At 38.3% G+C, this 20,294-nt stretch overlaps 1 protein-coding gene across 10 annotated transcripts in view; it reads left to right on the forward strand.

Annotated features, from left to right (window-relative positions):
- LOC107748838 (unconventional myosin-Ib-like) overlaps positions 1 to 20,294 on the forward strand; it is a 74,109-nt gene that overhangs the window by 48,588 nt on the left and 5,227 nt on the right. The window contains exons 10-26 of one of the 10 annotated variants that reach the window (XM_016563816.1): positions 180 to 327; positions 2,019 to 2,137; positions 3,388 to 3,474; positions 3,910 to 3,975; positions 4,562 to 4,567; positions 6,252 to 6,356; positions 7,999 to 8,061; positions 8,319 to 8,519; positions 9,156 to 9,382; positions 13,217 to 13,417; positions 14,460 to 14,553; positions 16,397 to 16,546; positions 16,670 to 16,738; positions 16,817 to 16,903; positions 17,140 to 17,226; positions 18,112 to 18,198; positions 19,899 to 19,985. In XM_016563816.1, the coding sequence (XP_016419302.1) occupies positions 180 to 327; positions 2,019 to 2,137; positions 3,388 to 3,474; positions 3,910 to 3,975; positions 4,562 to 4,567; positions 6,252 to 6,356; positions 7,999 to 8,061; positions 8,319 to 8,519; positions 9,156 to 9,382; positions 13,217 to 13,417; positions 14,460 to 14,553; positions 16,397 to 16,546; positions 16,670 to 16,738; positions 16,817 to 16,903; positions 17,140 to 17,226; positions 18,112 to 18,198; positions 19,899 to 19,985 (1,884 nt within the window). The remainder of the gene's footprint in view (positions 1 to 179; positions 328 to 2,018; positions 2,138 to 3,387; positions 3,475 to 3,909; positions 3,976 to 4,561; positions 4,568 to 6,251; positions 6,357 to 7,998; positions 8,062 to 8,318; positions 8,520 to 9,155; positions 9,383 to 13,216; positions 13,418 to 14,459; positions 14,554 to 16,396; positions 16,547 to 16,669; positions 16,739 to 16,816; positions 16,904 to 17,139; positions 17,227 to 18,111; positions 18,199 to 19,898; positions 19,986 to 20,294) is intronic. The other 9 variants (XM_016563820.1, XM_016563819.1, XM_016563817.1 and 6 more) reach the window with 9 other exon arrangements.

The raw sequence follows: 20,294 nt of genomic DNA on the forward strand, positions 1-20,294 counted from the left end.
TTCTCTTTGACAGACTGTGGTATGATGGAAACTTCTGTTCAACACCCTCATGCTGTCCATTAGTGGTGTGGTTACGGGCCAGTCAATCACTTTACAGAAGCCTCCATATGTACTGCCATGTTAAATGTCCATCAGCAGACCACTATTGACTGAATATGTTTTCTCTTCTGTGTTCCCAGAATGCCATGCAAATTGTGGGCTTCATGGAGGATGAGGTTCAGTCAATACTGGAGCTGGTGGCTGCTGTTCTCAAACTGGGAAATATCGAGTTTAAACCAGAGTCTCGTTGCAACGGCTACGATGAGAGTCGAGTCAAGGACAAGAACGGTGAGTGCTAGGCTCTTTCAGAAAGCATTGCCTATCCAAAAACTTACATTACTTCTTTTTAAACAGCTGGTTTGTAAAAGAAAGTACACTTTCCAAAAAAAACTTTCAAGTGTGAATGATCGGACATCACAATCAGTATTAGGTATAATGATATAAACATTTGCTAACATGGAAAATCAAAATAATAATAATTGTAAAACAACATGTACTGTGGTCTTGTATGTAACAGTGCCTTCATCTGCTCACCAGGTTGGTCACTACTGCCATCTATTGATATGTCAAGAGTTATTTATAGTATAAGCTTGCAGTTGCAGTTAGTACACTGTCAATCAACACCACACTGGTACTTACCCAGATAACCCTTGCATCCTGTACCATACAGTGGGTACAGAAAGTATTCAGACCCCCTTAAATTTTTCACTCTTTGTTATATTGCAGCCATTTGCTAAAATCATTTAAGTTAATTTTTTTTCCTCATTAATGTACACACAGCACCCCATATTGACAGAAAAACACAGAATTGTTGACATTTTTGCAGATTTATTAAAAAAGAAAAACTGAAATATCAAATGGTCCTAAGTATTCAGACCCTTTCCTGCTAATGATAAAAAATGTGTATGTTTTTATAAAGCCAGATAAATGCATCCTTGACTAACAGGTCAAGGATATAATATTTTATGCAGGACAACAGTGTCCTGTTACGTGCTAGAATTAATCTAAAACTATTTAAACTATTTTCAAATTATCTTATTATTATTATTAGCCATTCAGTTTACCACAAGATGAACAAATAAAAGCAAAAAGGTCATTCAAAATAATGCTAAAACTTTTACAGGTCTAAACTATTCACTTTCCCTTATACGTACAGTACAATTAAATATGCCTCTAAAATGACTTGGAACCAGTTTCTTAAAATTATCCAAATAAACAAAATTAATCTAAAACCGTGACATCTATGCAGTTTTAAATATGCATTAAATACTTTAGAAAAAAAGACCAAATAATTTACTTGGGGAAACCAAAAAATTTTACCTAAAATTGTAACGTTAAATAAAAATATTAGTCAACATGTTATGTCAACTACAAAAATATATTCACTGCAAAAGTGAGCGTTGTTTGTCACTGGTCGTTCTATTAGTTTCCTATAGCCAGGGCAGTGGTCGGCCCAGACTAAACATCACAGTCCATGTCAACACCTCCATTTATACATACTACAGCGTCTGGTTTGTGTGCTGTGCTTAAACCCATCAGCAATAATGTGCTTTCCTCTGCCCTTTTGATCTGATAGATATGGGCTGAAATGAGACTGATTAAGCTGGTGTAGGATGAGGGGGATGTATACCTGATGTCCAGATCCTCTCAAAACCCCTGGAGAGAAGCACTTTTAAAATACCCTTCAGCTTAAACTCCTTGAACTCCTTGAAAGGGGCTTAACATGTATCAGTCTTAACCTTGACTTCTAGATTCTAGGAGACAGGCCTTTGATCAGAATGATTGTTGTTTTTAAATTTAAAGACACTAAATATGTATTTATAGAGGGTTTTTTAAGAGTCATAAGAGTCATCGGAGGGATTATGTTTATCTTTGGCAATTGGAAAATCTGTTTAAATTACATAACACGCTGTCTAGTCTATCCATAAATAATTCTTTAATCTGATCTGCCTGGGTTTGTTTTGCATTTCCTGTCGCAGACCTGAAAGAGATGTGTGAGCTGCTGGGCATTGAGCAGTCTGTGCTGGAGAGAGCATTCAGCTTCCGGACCGTGGAGGCCAAGATGGAGAAGGTGTCCACCACGCTCAACGTGGCTCAGGTCAGGACACACACCCTCCTTGATCGCACATCGAGCTCCATTTAAATGTTTGGTTCTCAAGTAAATCTTTTTACATGAAAGGACAGTATAAAGCTTTGGAGCTTTGTGCACTTGTAAGTTTTCCAGACCTGGAAAAATAATGGGAATTAATAAAGTAAAAAAAAAAATAGATTAAAAAAATCAGTAATTTGGAATAACTGGAGGTTCATTGATCAAAAGATATTGAACAAAAAGCCTACAATAGGATATATTGTATCTTCTGAATAGACAATTCATTCAATATCCATAGTTCTCTATTATTATTTTTTCTTTTTAAACTAACATGAAGTGAGATCACTTATGAATGAAAGGTCATTTTATTGACCTGGTCCATTATAACCATCGCTGTCGCAAATGTTACAACTACAAATATGCCACTATGGAGAAGTTCCATGCAAGTTCGGTGGAGATGATGGAAAGACACTACAGAAAACCAAGGTCTCCAGAGTTCACAAACATCCGGCCAGATACAACAAAAACAACTAGGAAAGAAAAGTTTGTCAAGTCAAAAATTGAATGGCTTTATGAAGCCTTGTGTGAAAAAAATCATTACGTTTGAATGAAGCCATGTGTTAATAATAATAATAATAATAATAATTATTATTATTATTATTTCTTTATTTGAAATAATTTCTGAATTCAATCTAAATCTATAGGTATTTGATTGTAAGCTACAGTACAACTGTTCATCGGATAGCAGCCTGAAGGTCTGGCAGATATAGATTGAGAGCTCTTGGAGGGCATACATTGTAGAAATTTAAGTTTTGGGATAGACATTTTGGAAAATTACATTTTGAACATTACTTTGTACAATAACAGTATGTTGCCAAGCCAACATCATGATTAGAGGTAGAAAGATATTACAGGCAAAACCTCACTAAAGGCTGCTGGAATGTGTGTGAACCCGAAGCCTTGATTATTGCAATAATAACATTCAAGTGAGGGGTCCAGTTAGCAACTTGTGATGTGTTCTTGGCATAGCATCATGTTGTTAAGAATTTAGCCACTAACTCTTGATAGATGACAGGCCTCAGTGCATTTGGATCCGGGCCACATGATGTGTTCTCTTCAAGTGGTGTAATTTTGTTTTTACAGCCGTGAGACATTGAGTGAATTGGAGCTAGAGATTAATCAGTATCTTTATGCTTGTGTAGATAATGTGTAATTCAGATGTTCTGGACATTTATTGTAATTTGCCACACCTATTTCAGGCCTATTATGCTCGTGATGCTCTTGCCAAAAACCTTTACAGCCGACTGTTCAGCTGGCTGGTGAACCGAATCAATGAAAGCATCAAGGTATGTCTCTCTGGATTTTCATTGAATCTTTGTTGTTTGCTGTAAAGGTGCTGTCACATTAACAAAATTTGGTGCAAAATGATGTGAGCAATAGTCTATTGTCAATAGTGTAGCAATAGTGTTCAAACCAAGCAGCTTTCTGCTGGTCAACACATCAAATTTGCAAGACCAAACTTGAACCCAATGCGAAATATGTATGATGAAATCTTTCACTCTAACACAAAATACCAGATTTTGTGAATTTCTATTGATGTGTCTGGGTTTTGCATGTGAAAATTTGCCAAACATCAGTAAATGTGACGGCACCCTAACACTCAAATTATACTCTGAAACTACACAAGACACGCACGCTTGTACCGATGCTAGCACTATTTCACGTATTTGTGTTTAAAGCGAGTTGGTTTCTGCCTTTAACTTTCTTCTTTTTTTGATCAGGCTCAAACCAAAACACGCAAGAAAGTAATGGGAGTCCTGGATATTTACGGTTTTGAAATCTTTGAGGTGAGTGATTTGGTGTGTTTAGTGTGTTTTGAAAATGATGCCTCTTATAAAATTCATGTCATCACCACCTGTCCATCAATGTCTAACGCATCACAGTGCGTGCAAAGGCAGGCTTCCAAACTGAACACACCCATAAAATAAACTCAATTTTTGTGTGTTGGTGAAAAGTACCCTGCATTTCTGTACTGACAGACTTACTGTGCACCAATGCAAATTTAAATAGAGAATTGCACTTGCATGCATTATTATTTTTTTAAAAGTTAGTTATATGACTGTAATGCATTGTAATACAGAGAACTACTTCTCAGGCCCACATTGAATCTGAAATCCGTATTTTTTTGTTTATTAACAATTTTGGCTAATTAAATCTCTTTAAAACTCATAGCAACATACTCTGCCATGTTTAAATCCATTCTGCAGAATTTTCCCCCAAAAACCAGTATAAAAAACTCCACGGATTCTGTCTGGGCCTAGTAATTCACCTTTCAGCCATTTTGGTTTACATTTGTCCATTGCATGTCTTCTGCTGTCTGACTGTTTCACTCTCTCCTGAATGTTGTTTATGTTGTTGTGGCCATGGCGACAGGATGGAGTAAGTAGACCTGCAGAGGAAATCCCATGGCAGTGTGCATGCTGCGATTTTAGCACTTAATCCTATAGTCTTAATTCTGCTCTTTTATCTCTGCAGCATAAGCCACTGCTAGAGCAAAACCCTGAAGCACAGTGTTTCCTAGTAGTATTAGTATGAACTGTATGCTTGATGTTACAGCATTAGCTCCATTCATCCTGTACTCATAATACCTTAAAGGAACATTTCACCCAGAAATTACAATTATGTCATTATTTATCACCCTCAAGTTGTTCCAAACCCATATCATATGGCTTCAGTAGACTTTGGATATAGTGCATGAGTAATACAGACTATTTGTATGGTTCTTTTATGATGTTTTTTTTGGAGCTTGAGGGTGATTTATAATGACTCAGTTTTCATTTTTGGGTGAAGAATTTCTTTGAGCTTCACTGAAGCCAGCCAGAGAGCTGCAGTGTTTCTGAGCTTTTGGGGCTTCAGAAAATGTAAGAGTTGTTGAGGTTATTCTTTGAACGGGTTTACCTCTCATTACTCCCAGAACACTGCAGCTCCAGGCTGACATGCCAGTGTGGCCTCTCAGCAAAGGCTGCCAGGATAAAACTGCCAGTGCCAAGTAAAACAATGAGCTGGTGCTTTTAATTGTGCCATATGCTGCCTCTTGGAAGTGATTTTGGGCTTTTTCTCAAGCCAAGCCCATTGGAACTGATGATTGCAGTGGCTTTAGTTGGAGATACTAACATGCAGTAGGATTGCTCTGAAGATTAAAAAAAAAAAAAGAAGAGGATTGAATAATTCCTGAACCCCAGCGTCATGGCTAAATAGTACAATCTTAACTGTTTATCATAAGCCAATGAGCATAACATTGAGCATTACTGTTGCTTTAATTCAATGATGGAGTCGGTTCACCGATTGGGGTTTAGCATGAGAAAGGGAAATGGTTAGATAAATGGTTAGATTTTTTAACCCTGTATTTTTAACCCGGAAAACATTTACTGTGAGTGCAGAGGTTAAAGACTTCACCTCCATTAAAAGATACAGATAAGATTACGCAGCCTTTATGTATATTGTACCATGTTATGCCTTCATGTAATCTTAGCTATAAAGGCCTATGGTTTGATGAAATTCTTTGCTATGAATTCTTTAAGGCGGCGCCCCACAAAACTATTTTAAATCATTTTGTTTTGGTTGTGGGTGTCACACCAAACGTTTTCACAGGAAACATACATTCATCTGTCTGAGTTCCATCAAACCTCAATTAAGAATGTAAGAGGGGTGACATATTAAACAACTGCATTTGAATTTTCTCAGATTTCCCCCTCACGCATCGGCAGCAAACCAGTATAAAGCTTACTGAAATAAGAGCATTGTAGTTGTGCAACTTCAGTGGGACACCTTAGTTATAGATAGTATTATATTGGGGAAAACAACAAACATTTAAAGATTTCCTAAAGTAGACTTATTGTGACATTCCTCACCAAAGTCACCAAAGGAAGTCACCAAAATTTCTAGCGTGTATCCAGCTTATATAGGTACCTAGAGGAAGGTGCTTAGTAAATAACGTTGAGCGACTGTTACCGTATTAGTGTGCTGGTTTGCAGTGTGTTGTGTTTTAGTTTGCAGTGTACATTGTAATTATCACAGTAGTCATTTGGTCAGTGGGTTCTCATCCATCCTTCTGTTCCTGCAGGACAACAGTTTTGAACAGTTCATCATCAACTACTGCAATGAGAAGCTCCAGCAAATCTTCATCGAGCTTACTCTCCGCGAGGAGCAGGAGGAGTATGTCCGTGAGGTAAGCAACACCCCGTACATGACGGCCGATGAGAAATAGTCTTCTCTCAACTTCAGTGCCTCTAACAGTTTTTGAATGAAGTTACCTTGCAAGGAAAGTGCTTTCAGACAGATAACGTAACATCATGTTTACTGATGTAGAACAAATTCATTTAGACATAATGAAGAAATATCTTACTATAAATGGAATTTAGAAAAAAAAAAAACATTTATGAATTATTTTACATCTTTCAACCACATTTTTAGCATTTCAGCCTTGGCGTTATACAGAGTACTGTGCAGTATTCAGTATATAGCAAGCTTGTGTTCTCCTCCAAAAGCCTCCGTCTACTGTTTGTTTCCTTCTATCAATCCTTCTCCTTTCGCGCTGTGATTGTGGGGATGGAAACAATCCCTCACTCCAGTCAGGGTAAACACAATTCTCCCTGAAGAGCTTGGAGCTCTGTTTGCTTTCAGAGCTCTAAGTATGTGCCCTGACGCTGCCGTGACCCCTGCACTGTGATATTCCACTCTCTGGCTTCACTCCAGTTGAGTGCATGGGAAAATACCGCTGCTCTGAGGACTGAGGAGGGACGCAGGGGTCTAGGGACCATGCTGCCCCAATCCACATTCCAAGTTCCCCATTTTCGAACCCTCCTCCCGCATACATCTACCTCCTAGTTTGAGGAGCTTTCACACAGTCCAATTAGCCCACAGCTATTTTCCAGCTTGTTATACCCATTACCTTGATTGGCTTTGATTTGTTGTTTAAATCCAGTGGGTTCCATCTTTCTCTAATGGCCGTAAACGGGTCTGCACTCCAGACCCTAAATATCGCAGAAACGGTCATGACATGGAGCAACATGGATATCCAGCCATCTGCAGTGTATTCATTGGTTGAACTGCATAACTGAACTGTATACGATTATAGAGATCATTGTTGTGTGTGGCAGTTTGGTTGGAATTTTTTTCCCCCTCTATCTTCAGTGCAAGTAATTTATTCACTTAAAAGTAAAATGCATGATTTTCTTTTCAAGCTTTGTAAAGGTAGAATAACTATTATTATTATTATTATTATTATTATTATTATTGTTGTTGTTGTTGTTATTAATGGTAATATTGTTATTATTGTTATTACTATGAAAAGGAATATAATAATAATAATAAAAATCAGTGATTGCAGTTGGATCAAATCATTGCACTCAGCCGGTTAAGTAATAATCGCGACTCCTGGATATCTGCTGTTTACCTGTTCAAGTATAGTAAAGCTTGTCAGCATCTTTCCTAAACCACTCAGATTTGTCTGTTGACGCTCCAGGATTAGTTTTAGGACTGTGTTCTAGGAATGTTATTAATGGTAATATTGTTATTATTGTTATTACTATGAAAAGGAATATAATAATAATAATAAAAATCAGTGATTGCAGTTGGATCAAATCATTGCACTTTTGCACGGTTAAGTAATAATCGCGACTCCTGGATATCTGCTGTTTACCTGTTCAAGTATAGTAAAGCTTGTCAGCATCTTTCCTAAACCACTCAGATTTGTCTGTTGACGCTACAGGATTAGTTTTAAGACTGTGTTCTAGGAATATCCCTCTTTAGAAAGAGAAAACTGATGGAAAGAAAACAAATCTGTGGTTTGCCTCTATCTTTGTCTACAGGATATTGAGTGGACCAACATTGAGTATTTCAACAACGCCATCATATGTGACCTCATCGAGAATGTAAGTCTGCATATGACAGTAGTTTTACAAGAATTGCAGACAAGAGACAGTTGTGTTCTTTTTTTCTAGAATCCTAATTTTCTCTTTATTATAAACCCTATGAAACATACTTGCAGAAACTGCGTTAATATATACAGCATACAGATGAACCCAAGACTTACAGACATGGTTTAAAACCCACAAATCTACAGTTTCACAAGGTTTTTAATATATTTTTTTTCAGTGTTTGATCTGATAACCATAATTCTTGTTTTCAGAACAAGAATGGGATTTTGGCCATGTTGGATGAGGAGTGTTTGAGGCCAGGCACAGTAACAGATGAGACTTTCTTGGACAAGTTGAACACCGTGTGTGCTGAACACCAGCACTTTGAGAGCAGACAGAGCAAAAACTCCAAGTTCCTCACAGACCACAGCCTACCACACAACTGCTTCCGCATCCAGCACTACGCTGGCAAGGTGAGTCCATAGAGTTTCCCCATTTCAACATCCCTTAAGCTCTCGCTCATTTTTAGTTTTTAGCTTTACATACAATACTATATAAACCGTGCATCACATGCTCACAATACTTTTAGATACAGTGTTGTATATGAATTACATTTAAGAATGAATGACGTGTTAACGAATGGTTGTCACACTTATGATTCATGGTGTGAATAGTGAACAAGGATGTCTTAAACCTTTTATAGTCTTCTGCTAAATTGTGGAGAAGATCTCAGTTCATTAAAGGATAGCCCACATGCAACAGTCTGTGGAGTTGCATTGATGTTTTTACATTTACATTACTCTACAAAAGATCTACAAAAGCAACCATACATCTTATCCATTGCAAAATTGGCAACAATGTAATTGGGCACATGCCTTTTATACATGCAAAATTTGGTAAGTGTTCTTTGCCCATAAACTGAGTTATAGCTCTTCAAAATGACAAATAATAATGATGATGGGAGAAGCCAGAGGGATCCAGTATACACTAATCTGAGATATGTACATTTGTAAATGCTTTCCAATACACATTGTGTGTTTTCAGAAACAAGCACATTGTAAAGTAGAGTGTAAAGAAGAGTTATTGAACGTAATATTCTGTATACACAGGTGCTGTATCGGGCGGAGGGATTTGTGGATAAAAACAATGACCTCCTCTACAGAGATTTATCCCAGGCCATGTACAAAGCCAATCACAGCCTGATAAAGATTCTCTTTCCTGAGGGAAACCCAGCTAAAGTGAACCTCAAGCGGCCCCCCACAGCTGGATTCCAGTTTAGAGCCTCAGTGGGAACGCTCATGAAGAACTTGCTGACCAAGAACCCCAACTATATCAGGTAACATTTTATATAGATTTTCATTTTTATTAAACAGCAAGCTTAAAATAAATCATTAAAAAATGTGTAGTTTATTTAGAAATAATCATTATATTTTTACATTGCCAAAATTACAAATATTAGTATATAGTTTTAATTAGTATGTATTGTTATAATTGTAGTTTGTTAAAGTTTTAGTAATTTAGTACATTGAGGAAATTAAAGGTGCACTAAGCTAATTTTGCCAAACGATGTTGATATTTGAAAGCACTCAAACAAACACGCCCATACCCCAATAGGACCTCGCCCTTATTTTGATAACTCCGCCCCACACGTACGTACACAACCCTGGCAGCGACGATGGTGGAATCTGCTATGCCTGCCAGCCGCAGCATATTCAAGCAAAAGCCAACACAGATTAGTTGTGTGAAACAAAGCAAAATCAACATAACTCGCCTATCTAGAAGAAACAAAGCAACCTCCGCATCTAATTCCAGGCCTTCCTGCTCTTCGAGTTCTCTCCACCTCTTGCCTAATCATAACCCTTCTTTTTAATGTTTTGTTCCTCCGAATTTTTCCTCTTTTTTAAAATTTTTTTATCTGCCATCTATCGCTATCTGTAGTCGATCTGCTAATATCCGTCCTGTGCACTTACTGAATGCTCTCTTCTCCCTATCATTACTAGACACGCTCCTTACTGCTGATTGGCTGCGAGTGTGTTTTGGGACTCGGTCCGACACTGGGGTCAAAAGCATTTTTTCAAATATTGCTTAGTGCACCTTTCATTGTAAAGAAACAAGTGGCTGTTCTTATGAGTGAGTCATTAAATTATTCACTCAGACAATTAGTTTAAAACACTGACGCATTTGTAGGAGCACTACTCTTATGTGTTGCTCTGAGACACAATTTCTGCTTTGATTTCTTTTGAAAAAGTACTTGACAATATTGTGTCTAAAATTTTATTCATCAATATTATTTTTTGTTTATTGAGCTGTTTTATAAAAACAATATCCAACTTAATCTCATATGAGATTTCATTTGAATTTATACAATGTGATCTGTACGGAAGACAAGATTTTTAGAAAAAAATGTAGGAGCACGAAGGTCCACCTCTAAACCTAATTGTCAGATCATACAAAAAAAGTTAGCTGCCAAGTTTAAAATTGTTACAAACTGACATGAGGTGTGTTGCAATATTACATTCGAAATGTTGCTGTTGGTTCAAATATCAGTGAAATTTATAACAACAGCACTCTTGCTCATGTAAAATAGCTTAATATCTTATTAAATACATATTTTTCTGTTAAACCTTTTATACCGAATTAAGTTCCTCTTCAGCCTTACCATGTATTCAAAGGCATGCACTTTCACTTTTTACCTGATGCTTAAACTTGTTTTTCTCTTGTTAAGACTTGTTAAGATATTCTTTAATGACTTCTTGCACACTCCTCTGTGTTCTCATGTTTTTTTGAACAGGAACAAGAGACCTGTTGGAAATATTCTTGGGCAGGGAAAGATCCTGTGCAATTGTGTTTCACACATAGATGTATTTTTCTGTATGAGGTAACATTTCCTGACTGTGGTAGAGAGAGAATGAGAGAAAAAAGTGAAGAGAAAAGGGTTGAGAGACTTCAATGTGGCAAAATCTGTCAAAGGTAGGTCTACTGAATGATGCGGGGGAATCGAGGGGAATTCCACAGACATTCCATTCTGTTCCAAACACTTCACAGCTCAGTTTAGCAGCACAGGAAAAATACACAGAGTCAAGGTCATATCACTCTCCCTCTTCCATGGTAAATCTCAGCCTCCATGCCAAATCACATTCCTAGTTTTTGCATGAATGATACTAATTCCTGAACCTTGACACAATGTTGGAGGGCAAACGTTTATATTGTGGGGCAATAATCCTTTTTATGTGCATTATTCTGGTATTAATTTCCCAGGAAAAGGAGACCGAGAGCGTCAGAGAGGAGGAAAGTCTGTCCTCTACATGTCAAGAAGACTACGAAGTGTACACTCACATTTGTCTTAATGCCAAAAGCAATGCCTGGGCAGATCTTATCAATCAAAACAGAAGAGAGGAAAACTCTAGTCAAACAAGAGAAGATGAGAATGGCTCTTATCTTTGTTTACTGTAAGCACAGAACACTCCAGAGATCTCCGAGGGCTCTTTGTGACACAACTCCGAGTTCTGGATTCGGTTCTAAATGGAGTCAACTCTGTTGACAGTTAAGAGTTTAAAGAGCCTGATCTGTTTGTCTTTGACGCCTCAGACCTTTGGCGCTGCTCAGATTCATGGTGGTTTGTATTTCAGGAGCTCCCGGGAGCATCTTGTCTCTCGGAAGATAAACATGCTGGTCTGTGATTGATCATTTTCTAATTTTTCTCATATGAAGTGATAATGTGGTAGCTTAATCCGGAAGATTTTAATACGATGTGCCTTGCTTTAATCACACTTTTTTTAGAACACTTTGTTGCTGTGACTGCTTAAAATTAGGCCATTTTGTTTCTACATCTCTTGTTCTATTAATCTGTTCAGTTCTGTGCACTTCTATATTCATAAAAAACAGTGTTTATCAACTAGTTTTTTATTTTAAGACCCAAATTTCCCATTGGACATCAATTCAAAATGTCAACATAAATGTTTGTCTTTAAAATGTCTTTAAATGTCTTTAAATAAACAAAATACTTAATACGGAATATTGAAATTTCACATTACCATGGTGTAGGATTTACTTTTAACTATTTTTATTTAATGTTTTTTTAATGATTTAACTATTTTTAATCAGAAATTGCGGTAACACTTTCTATGAAGCCTGTATTTATAATACATTATAAGGGTATTCTTAAGGCATTATAATGAATGCATAATGCATTATAAAAAACCTTATAATATGTTGTATCATCTCATGAATGTTCATAAGAACAGTTTTAATATATTATAATATTTACTTATTTGTGGTTATAGCTTTTAAGAGTATGATTTATAACACAATGAACACGTTGCATCCACTTTTACAATGGATTATATTTCTCATAGTTATAATGTATTATAAGTCTCATATCTTGCCATTTTTCTTATGCTACTTTACTTAAAGCGGTCAAAGACCACTTATAAGTAGTAATAATAATAATAATCTCTCCTCCTGCTCTCCTGGTGTCCTATCAGGATGGCGTGAAATACCATGCCGTAAAAGTCCTCAGTGTCCCTCAGTTCAGTTAATATCGGATGATAGCTGTACCAGCCCGGGCACAATATGCACCACCCTAGAGAGGACTGGACATATTGACTGTTGTGTGTGTGCCTAAATAAGACGAAAAAACAGAAAACCTCAAACCATTCCTTGTGTGTGTGTGCGCGCATCAGAATTTGACCTGTAAACATTCAAGGCCGAAAGACTGTGGATGGTCTGAATCACACAATAATTGTATCAGCCTTCCTCCACTCTGTCGTATCTGTCTGCTAATAGCATTTAAGGGAAGTGGCGCTATTCCTAGAGTCTGAGGAGAGAGGGCTGCTGATCCGGCTCTCGTGGAGAGATATCACATGAAAAGGACAACTGCAGTTTGACCCGATTACTCACATCTCTCTGAAGTGGCAAATGATCATTTCAAAGACAATATAAAGACTTTGCTTTGATTGTTGTTTGCTCTGTTGCAAAATTAAAATAAATCGAAAGTGATTAAGAAGATTAAGCGAGTGCGGATCCCTTACTAGAATATGAAGTATTTAAAAAAATTAAATTAACACTGAGAAATGATCTGGACATGTTCTTGACAAGTTTCTAGATTAGCCCAATGATTTTTACATTTCTATTCAGTATGAGAATATTGATTGATGTCTTTGTTCTTCAGGTGCATCAAACCCAATGACAAGAAAGCAGCCCACATTTTTACAGACTCACTAGTGTGTCACCAGGTGCGCTACCTGGGTCTGATGGAGAATGTGCGTGTACGAAGGGCTGGTTATGCTTTCCGCCAGGCCTACGATCCCTGTCTGGAACGCTACAAGATGCTCTGCAAGCAGACCTGGCCCCACTGGAAGGGCCCAGCCAGGTTAGTCCACCAATGATCTTGTGGTTGTGTGTTGTTTTAAAGAACTCCTCTGCAGGCTTCGCTGTTTTTCTGAACATATTGTTCAGCTTATGTCATTATACTGTCATCACATTTGAGATTAAGCAATTCGTACCTCCAATTGCATGATTTTTTTATACTCATTCATAGATATTTAAACATGCTGTTTCTTGTCTTAAAACTTCCTTCGTGCCTTGCAGGTTTAACGGTTACTTTAACACCGCTTGGCTACAGAAAAGCAGACCTTTTTCAAATTTACTTCTATCTGATGGCAAACATGCCAAGACAGAATTGGCCCTCATAACTATGTCACTTCTGCACATGGAGTCAATTCACTAAATAGTTTGATAGGAGAATCTTTAGTGTTCATGGAGATTTTGAGTTGCGCGTCTTATGTTATCTTTCATTGGAATGTTATCATCGTCTCAATGCCGACAGTGGTTAGACTATGTTTTACTTTTCTTTCAGATCACTCAGACACTGTTTGTTATCACTCACATGGTGCATGTTTCTGTGCTAAATCATACTATGCACCTTATTATTGTCTCCTCTCTGATTATTTTGTTGCTGCCTGTTCAGTGATGTGCCTGTGATGTGGGTGTATTCAGACCAAAGTCTGAGACTACATTGAAAATAACTTTTTTTTTAAACTGGAGAAAAAATAAATAAATGAAATAAACACACTATTTGCAATCTTGATCATGTGTAGATCTGGTAGAGTGTGGCACTAACATTGCCAAGGTTGTGAGTTCAATTCCCAGAGAATGAGCATATTAGCAAAATATATAACTTGAAGTTGCTTTGCATAAAAGCATCTTCCAAAAGTATATTAAAAAATGTAAACCTTTTGAGCCCTTGTCAGCTAAAGTGGTTCTCGTTTTTAAAAAAAGACCAGGTGAATGTTTACTCAAATTGTTATTGTTTAGAGGCATTTTCACCAGTGGTCTCAGAGTTTTGGACCTACCAAATAAACTTTTTGTAAATGGCATGGTTGACTGACAACTAATGGCCTGTTTATTATCAGGGATGGTGTTGAGGTTCTCATGAAAGATCTGCAGGTTCCTGCTGAGGAGTTTGCCTATGGACGTTCAAAGATCTTCATCAGGAACCCAAGAACGGTGAGTGAGTTACTGCTCTAAAGATCATTGAGTGTGATCTTGATTCAGTTATACAGAAGTCAGCTCTCTCCTTATGAGAACCATTTAACATTAGCCTGGCAAATATATCAATTGGCTCCTTTCCAGTTCCAGCATGGTGGATGGATTGGATTTGTAAGTTTGATATGAGGAATCAAAAGGCCAATGCATGTATTACGTATAGTCTTTAAGGGTTTTGTAAGGCTTTTCAAGCAGGAAGTCATGTTCCTTCAGGCTTCTCTTGTATACTTACTTAACAGCAATCGTCCTCATGAAAGAAAGAAACGCAAACAGGCAGTCACACACATGGTTTCACTTATCCCCCCCTCCACTGTTTGTCAGTTTGCATGGGAAACGAGACTCCAGCTGAGAAATTCCAGAGGAGCCCATGAAACCCCTCTACTGAAGCCTGGGCGTCAGTCACCGATCTAGCACTGTGGAGAATTTATCTTATCCTTGTCCATACCTCCTGCATAATTTCCTATCTCCAGATGTTTGTTCAAAGCCAGTGGAGTTTGAGATCATGTTTGACACCTGCCCAGCCCTAATGTAGTCTAGTCATCATTCACCTCTTTGCCACTGAAATGTTGTTGGTGCCAGAGCTTTTGCTTGGACAAGAGATCTACAAATTCACTCACCTGTATTTCTACTGATGTGAGAGCTGAACAATGATGACAGACAAACAGTGCATCACAGTCTTTGGATAGGAGTCTAAAGGTACGGTCACATTTATGGTTGCTCTGTGAAATTTCATTAGGAATACACATAATTCGGGAGTTCCATGTGACACTAAAAATTTCCCCACTCAGATTTTGCTCGTGTTCAATCTGATCACTCAAATTCAGAGTGTTGACCAACAGAAAGCTGCTTGATTTGAAAGTGGCTTCTGTGTCAGTTGTGCTTCATACGTCACTACACTGTTGTCACTACACTTTCAGTGATGTGACCACACCTTTACTCAAGGTTGTGAGAAGTTATTTTAATGATTTGTTGAACCTATTTAGACCTAAATTTGATTACAATGGAAGGGAACTAGTTTAGTTATATGTTTTGAGTTGTTGCTGTTGGCCTCAGACATTACCAGTTCCTGGTTCAAGAAACACAGCTGCTTTAAAAGGGTAAGAGACTATTTTTCTTGCCCAGAACCAACCTTTCTGGAAGTAAGTAAACCATAGCTCTGTACTTTGAGCTTGGCCTTGTTTCGCTGTTCAGAACAATTTGGCAGACACTGTCAACAGCTATTTAATACCAGAGGATGCTGGTCCCACTATGGCTGGATTTTTTTTTTTTGCTGGTCTTGGCGATCATCACCATCAGAATCCTGCAGCAAATAAAAAGGACATCATGTGGTTTCACAAACGTTCTCTCCATCAAATTTGTGGCTCTCACGGCTCTTATCCTTGGGAATTTTGATAATGTATCTTAGGCTTGCTCACATTGCGCACAAATCTGATTTGTTTTTCAAATCCGATCTTGTTCAAATCTGAGACTGACTGTCTGCGCTATCATTTTGAAAGTTATGAAATCTGATCCGTTCATTCAGACAGTGTTTATCTACATTATTTGCTATAGTAATGACGTAACCATCAGCATGATGCCAGTATGGAAAGAGAAGACCGAAAACTTTTTTTTTAATGCCTTGGCTCATGTCCATGATGACATCTCAGTGCGATGCTGAGATGCATCAGCAGTGAAGGAGGTTTTACACATTAATGCATATGTTGTATTTGAAACCGGATGTGGATATGGGTGTGGTTTATGTCAGTTTGTAAAAGTCTGATTTTGTGTTTGATATTGATTTCTCCAAACCACTTTTGTTCTTCAGCTCTTCTTCTTGGAAGAGAAGAGGAGTCAGTGCCTAGAGGATTTGGCAACGCTCATCCAGAAGATCTACCGTGGCTGGAAGTGCCGCACTCACTTTCTCCTGTTAAAGAAGAGCCAGGTGGTGGTGGCCGCCTGGTACCGAAGATTTGCGGTGAGCACCATTCACTACATCTGCCATAAAAAAACATGAATTGTTTTTAATATGATTCATTGTTTCTGGGATCAGAAGTGGAACTTTTTTAAACTCAAGATTGCTGGTTGTTTTTGATTGTAGCAACAAAAGAAGTACCAGAACATCAGGTCCTCTGCCTTAGTGTTACAATCATTCATCCGAGGATGGAAGGTAGGTTTCAGGTGCACTGCATGTCATTTCCTTTAGCAAACAAAGGGTCTTTCCTCACTGTGTAAGTCCTTTTCACAGGCCCGGAAGCTTCTGCGTGAGCTGAAACACAAGAAGCGGTGCGAAGAGGCCGTCACAACTATTTCAGCATACTGGCATGGAACTCAGGTACTGAACACAGTTTTTCCTTGAATAAGGAGGTGAAATGGTGAATTGTGGGTTTTGATGTTCAACACTGGAGCTTCTCCACTGCTTTTGCTTTGTTTTTTCTCTAGTCCTAATTTCACTTCTGCTTTTGATGCGACTTACTCTTTTCAGTCACTCTCTTCTTGTCATATTTCGGACTTTAACCTTTGCCATCCTGTCTCTGCTTCCACGTGGCCCTCCTTGGCTAACATCCGCAGGCTCGCTGGGAACTGCGGCGTCTTAAGGAGGAGGCACGGAATAAACACGCCGTGTCTGTCATTTGGGCAGCTTGGCTTGGAACTAAGGTATTTAATGAGTCTGCCAAACGTAGTCATCTCCCATCCCGCCTCACCGAAGCTGTGAATGACATCCCTTTTGTTTGTGTGTGACTAACTGTTTTGTCATCTTGTAGGTAGCATCTTTTGAGAAATAATCAGGAAATACTAACATATTGTTCTTTTGCTGACATGGTGGTGGCAGATGGTGAAACGCCTATACCTAAAAATGAAAATGTGTATGAAATTGAATGCATGTATGAATATTACGTTCTTAAAACTAACCCTTTTTCAACTTCTACTTTATAACCCTTAACAATATTGAAATATTTCATAACCTCTTTATTTGTGTGCGTTTTGGAAATGTCATGTGTTTCTGCTTTCATGTTTTAAAATTTCAAGACTATACTGTCTTTGGTCTGCTTTTTTTTACCTTCATAAGCTTTGAAGACTTTATATTAACATTTTACAACCTCAGTTTCAGTCAGAGCTGATTTGATTTCATCAAAATTCAGCATTTAAGAGTTTTGAAATTGAACGGTATTGCACCACAAAATGTCCACTCATATGACTGATGTATGTAAAAAGTGATTGATTGTCTGTCCTGGCTGACTATGTGGTTATTCTCAGTGTCTTTCACTTGCAACAATAAAAGACGTGGCCAATATGCTGATAAAAAATGTTTACAGGACAAGACCTGCCAAAGGTCGATGTAGTCATTTGAATGTTACGTTAATAGGGCTGATAAGCAAGAATCACAAGTTATTTAAACAAGAAAAGTACTTTTGCCATGTTTCCGTCTCTCTGAAAATGTACTGATGTACAACTCTCGTGTCTTTAACGTCTGTTCTTAATACCTTTCCCCCCTCTTCTTCTTCGTTTTCTTAAAAAAAAAAAAAATGCCACACTGAACAGGCTCGGAGAGAACTGCAGCGCTTAAAACATGAAGCTCGCAGTAAACAGGCCGTGTCTGTCATATGGGCCTGCTGGCAAGGAACTAAGGTATTCACCACTACGTCTGTGTGGCATCCCATCCTCCATTTAACCTATCTCAAACCTCCATATGTACCTGAAGTGGATCATGACCCATCTTCCCTGAGCTCATCCCGTTGTGCATGCCAACATAATCCAGGACCCAACAGCATGAATCATACTTGCACTGTATTGTAGCCGATTGTAAAAAAAAATTCAATGAATGGGATGGCAGAGGATGGGAACAGGGAGAGCAGGATCAGCGTGTGTTGCGTTGGGGGCAGAACTTAGGAAAAAAAATAATAATTTGCCATGTAACAGGCTACTTTTAATTTATTTTATTTGTTTAAATTTTTCCCGGTTTTTTTTGGTAATTGAGAGTCAGTAAATAAAATGGCATGACAAAATTTTTATTTGGTTTTAAGTTGTACTGTGACAAAAAAAACACAGGTCATCTTAGAAATGTTGGTATGTTTATGCTAGTGTCATGATGGACCAGGTAGTGATAAAATATCCGAATGCTATAATTCATGGTTATTAAAAAAGAAATGTGGCTTGATGAGATGCAAAACCTTTGGTAAATTTATCTGATTGCCAACTAAATGTAATTTAAATATATTGTGTAAGTTTTAGACCCTGTCTGAATCGAGTGCTGTGACATGTCAACACTACATTGCTGTATAATCAGTGTATTTGCCTGAAGTGTCACCATCTTCGTTCATTATAACACAAGTGTTCTGATTGCCTGAGTAACCTCGTGGCAGGCTGGATTTTGCCTGTGGGCTGGACGTTGAGTATCCCTGGTGTAAATTTTGTCCTATAGATGAGAAAAGTCATCTCATTCCATCCACAAGCCCATGTGAACTTCTCTTTGCATTTTCTGAGTGCACTGCACTGCTGTTTCCTCCCACCCCATTTGAGTGGCCTTTGGCTTGTTGAGGTTGATGTGGCTTGTTTTATTGTGTGGTGTGTGTGCCTTTAAGAGAGCAGTTGTCCTCTAACTTTTTTTTCATTGCTCTTTTTCCCTTGTTCTTGCTCATGTTTTGTTAACCCCATGAAAAGCAACATGCTCTCCACAGGAAAACCTCAACAATGTCCTGCGTTGGGGGCAGAACCGAATGCGATCTTTTAAGCCTCTTTCCTCTGACTGCATGGATTAAAGCTCATCCAGACATGCACCCTGCAGGCCGATTCCCACACAGCAGGCTGGCATCACAGCCGGCACGACCTCTGTCCATACCAAGTGCCCCACTTTATTAAGCACTCCCTAGGAGTCAGTCTGGACTCCTTGTGTTTGGTCTTATCCAGTAAGGGCATAGATCAGGGATATGCAAATTTTGTAGCAAGGTTTTTACAGAAGACTAAGTTTTAGATATAAAATAGATCTATGGTTTTCTGTTTTATATATATATATATATATATATATATGAAGTATTAAAAACAGTCAATATATCTAACTTTTTTTTCATTGCTCTTTTTCCCTTGTTCTTGCTCATGTTTTGTTAACCCCATGAAAAGCAACATGCTCTCCACAGGAAAACCTCAACAATGTCCATCTGTCTTAACCAACAGCACACACAGAATTTCTTTACCAGCCGGGAATGGTGTGCAGTTTTGTGGGATGTGTGCCTATCTGTGGACCTGGTGTTATGCACCTCCTCCTCACTCGGCTTTTTACAAATATTTCCCTCCTTTCTGCATTCATCCCCTTCTTCCTCCCTCTTTCACAGGCACGTAGAGAGCTGAAATGCTTGAAGGAGGAAGCCAGGCGTAAGCACGCCATCGCTGTCATTTGGGCCTACTGGTTGGGACTAAAGGTATCTTCCAACCATTTGCCAGGCGTTAGAGTAATTCGGAAATGAGTAGGAAGCGTGCATATAACCAGCCTCTGTGTTGCATAACCAGCTGCTCTGCTATGAACTAACAATATAATCTAACCCCAGAGTTCGGTTCCACAGGTCCATTAGCATCCAAGGCAGTGACGCACATTAGTGTTGTCATAAGCGAGGGCAAAGTGTTAAAACATGCCACGAAGATTTAGATGCTGGATGTGGCTTCCTCTGCAAAGTTTGGAGGCAGATGCTTTAGTTTGTGTATTCCTAAAGACTGGCACTGGGCAAAATACA

Source organism: Sinocyclocheilus rhinocerous, unplaced genomic scaffold, assembly GCF_001515625.1.
Source record: "Sinocyclocheilus rhinocerous isolate Xijiao unplaced genomic scaffold, SAMN03320098_v1.1 scaffold3457, whole genome shotgun sequence".
Lineage (NCBI taxonomy): Eukaryota > Metazoa > Chordata > Actinopteri > Cypriniformes > Cyprinidae > Sinocyclocheilus > Sinocyclocheilus rhinocerous.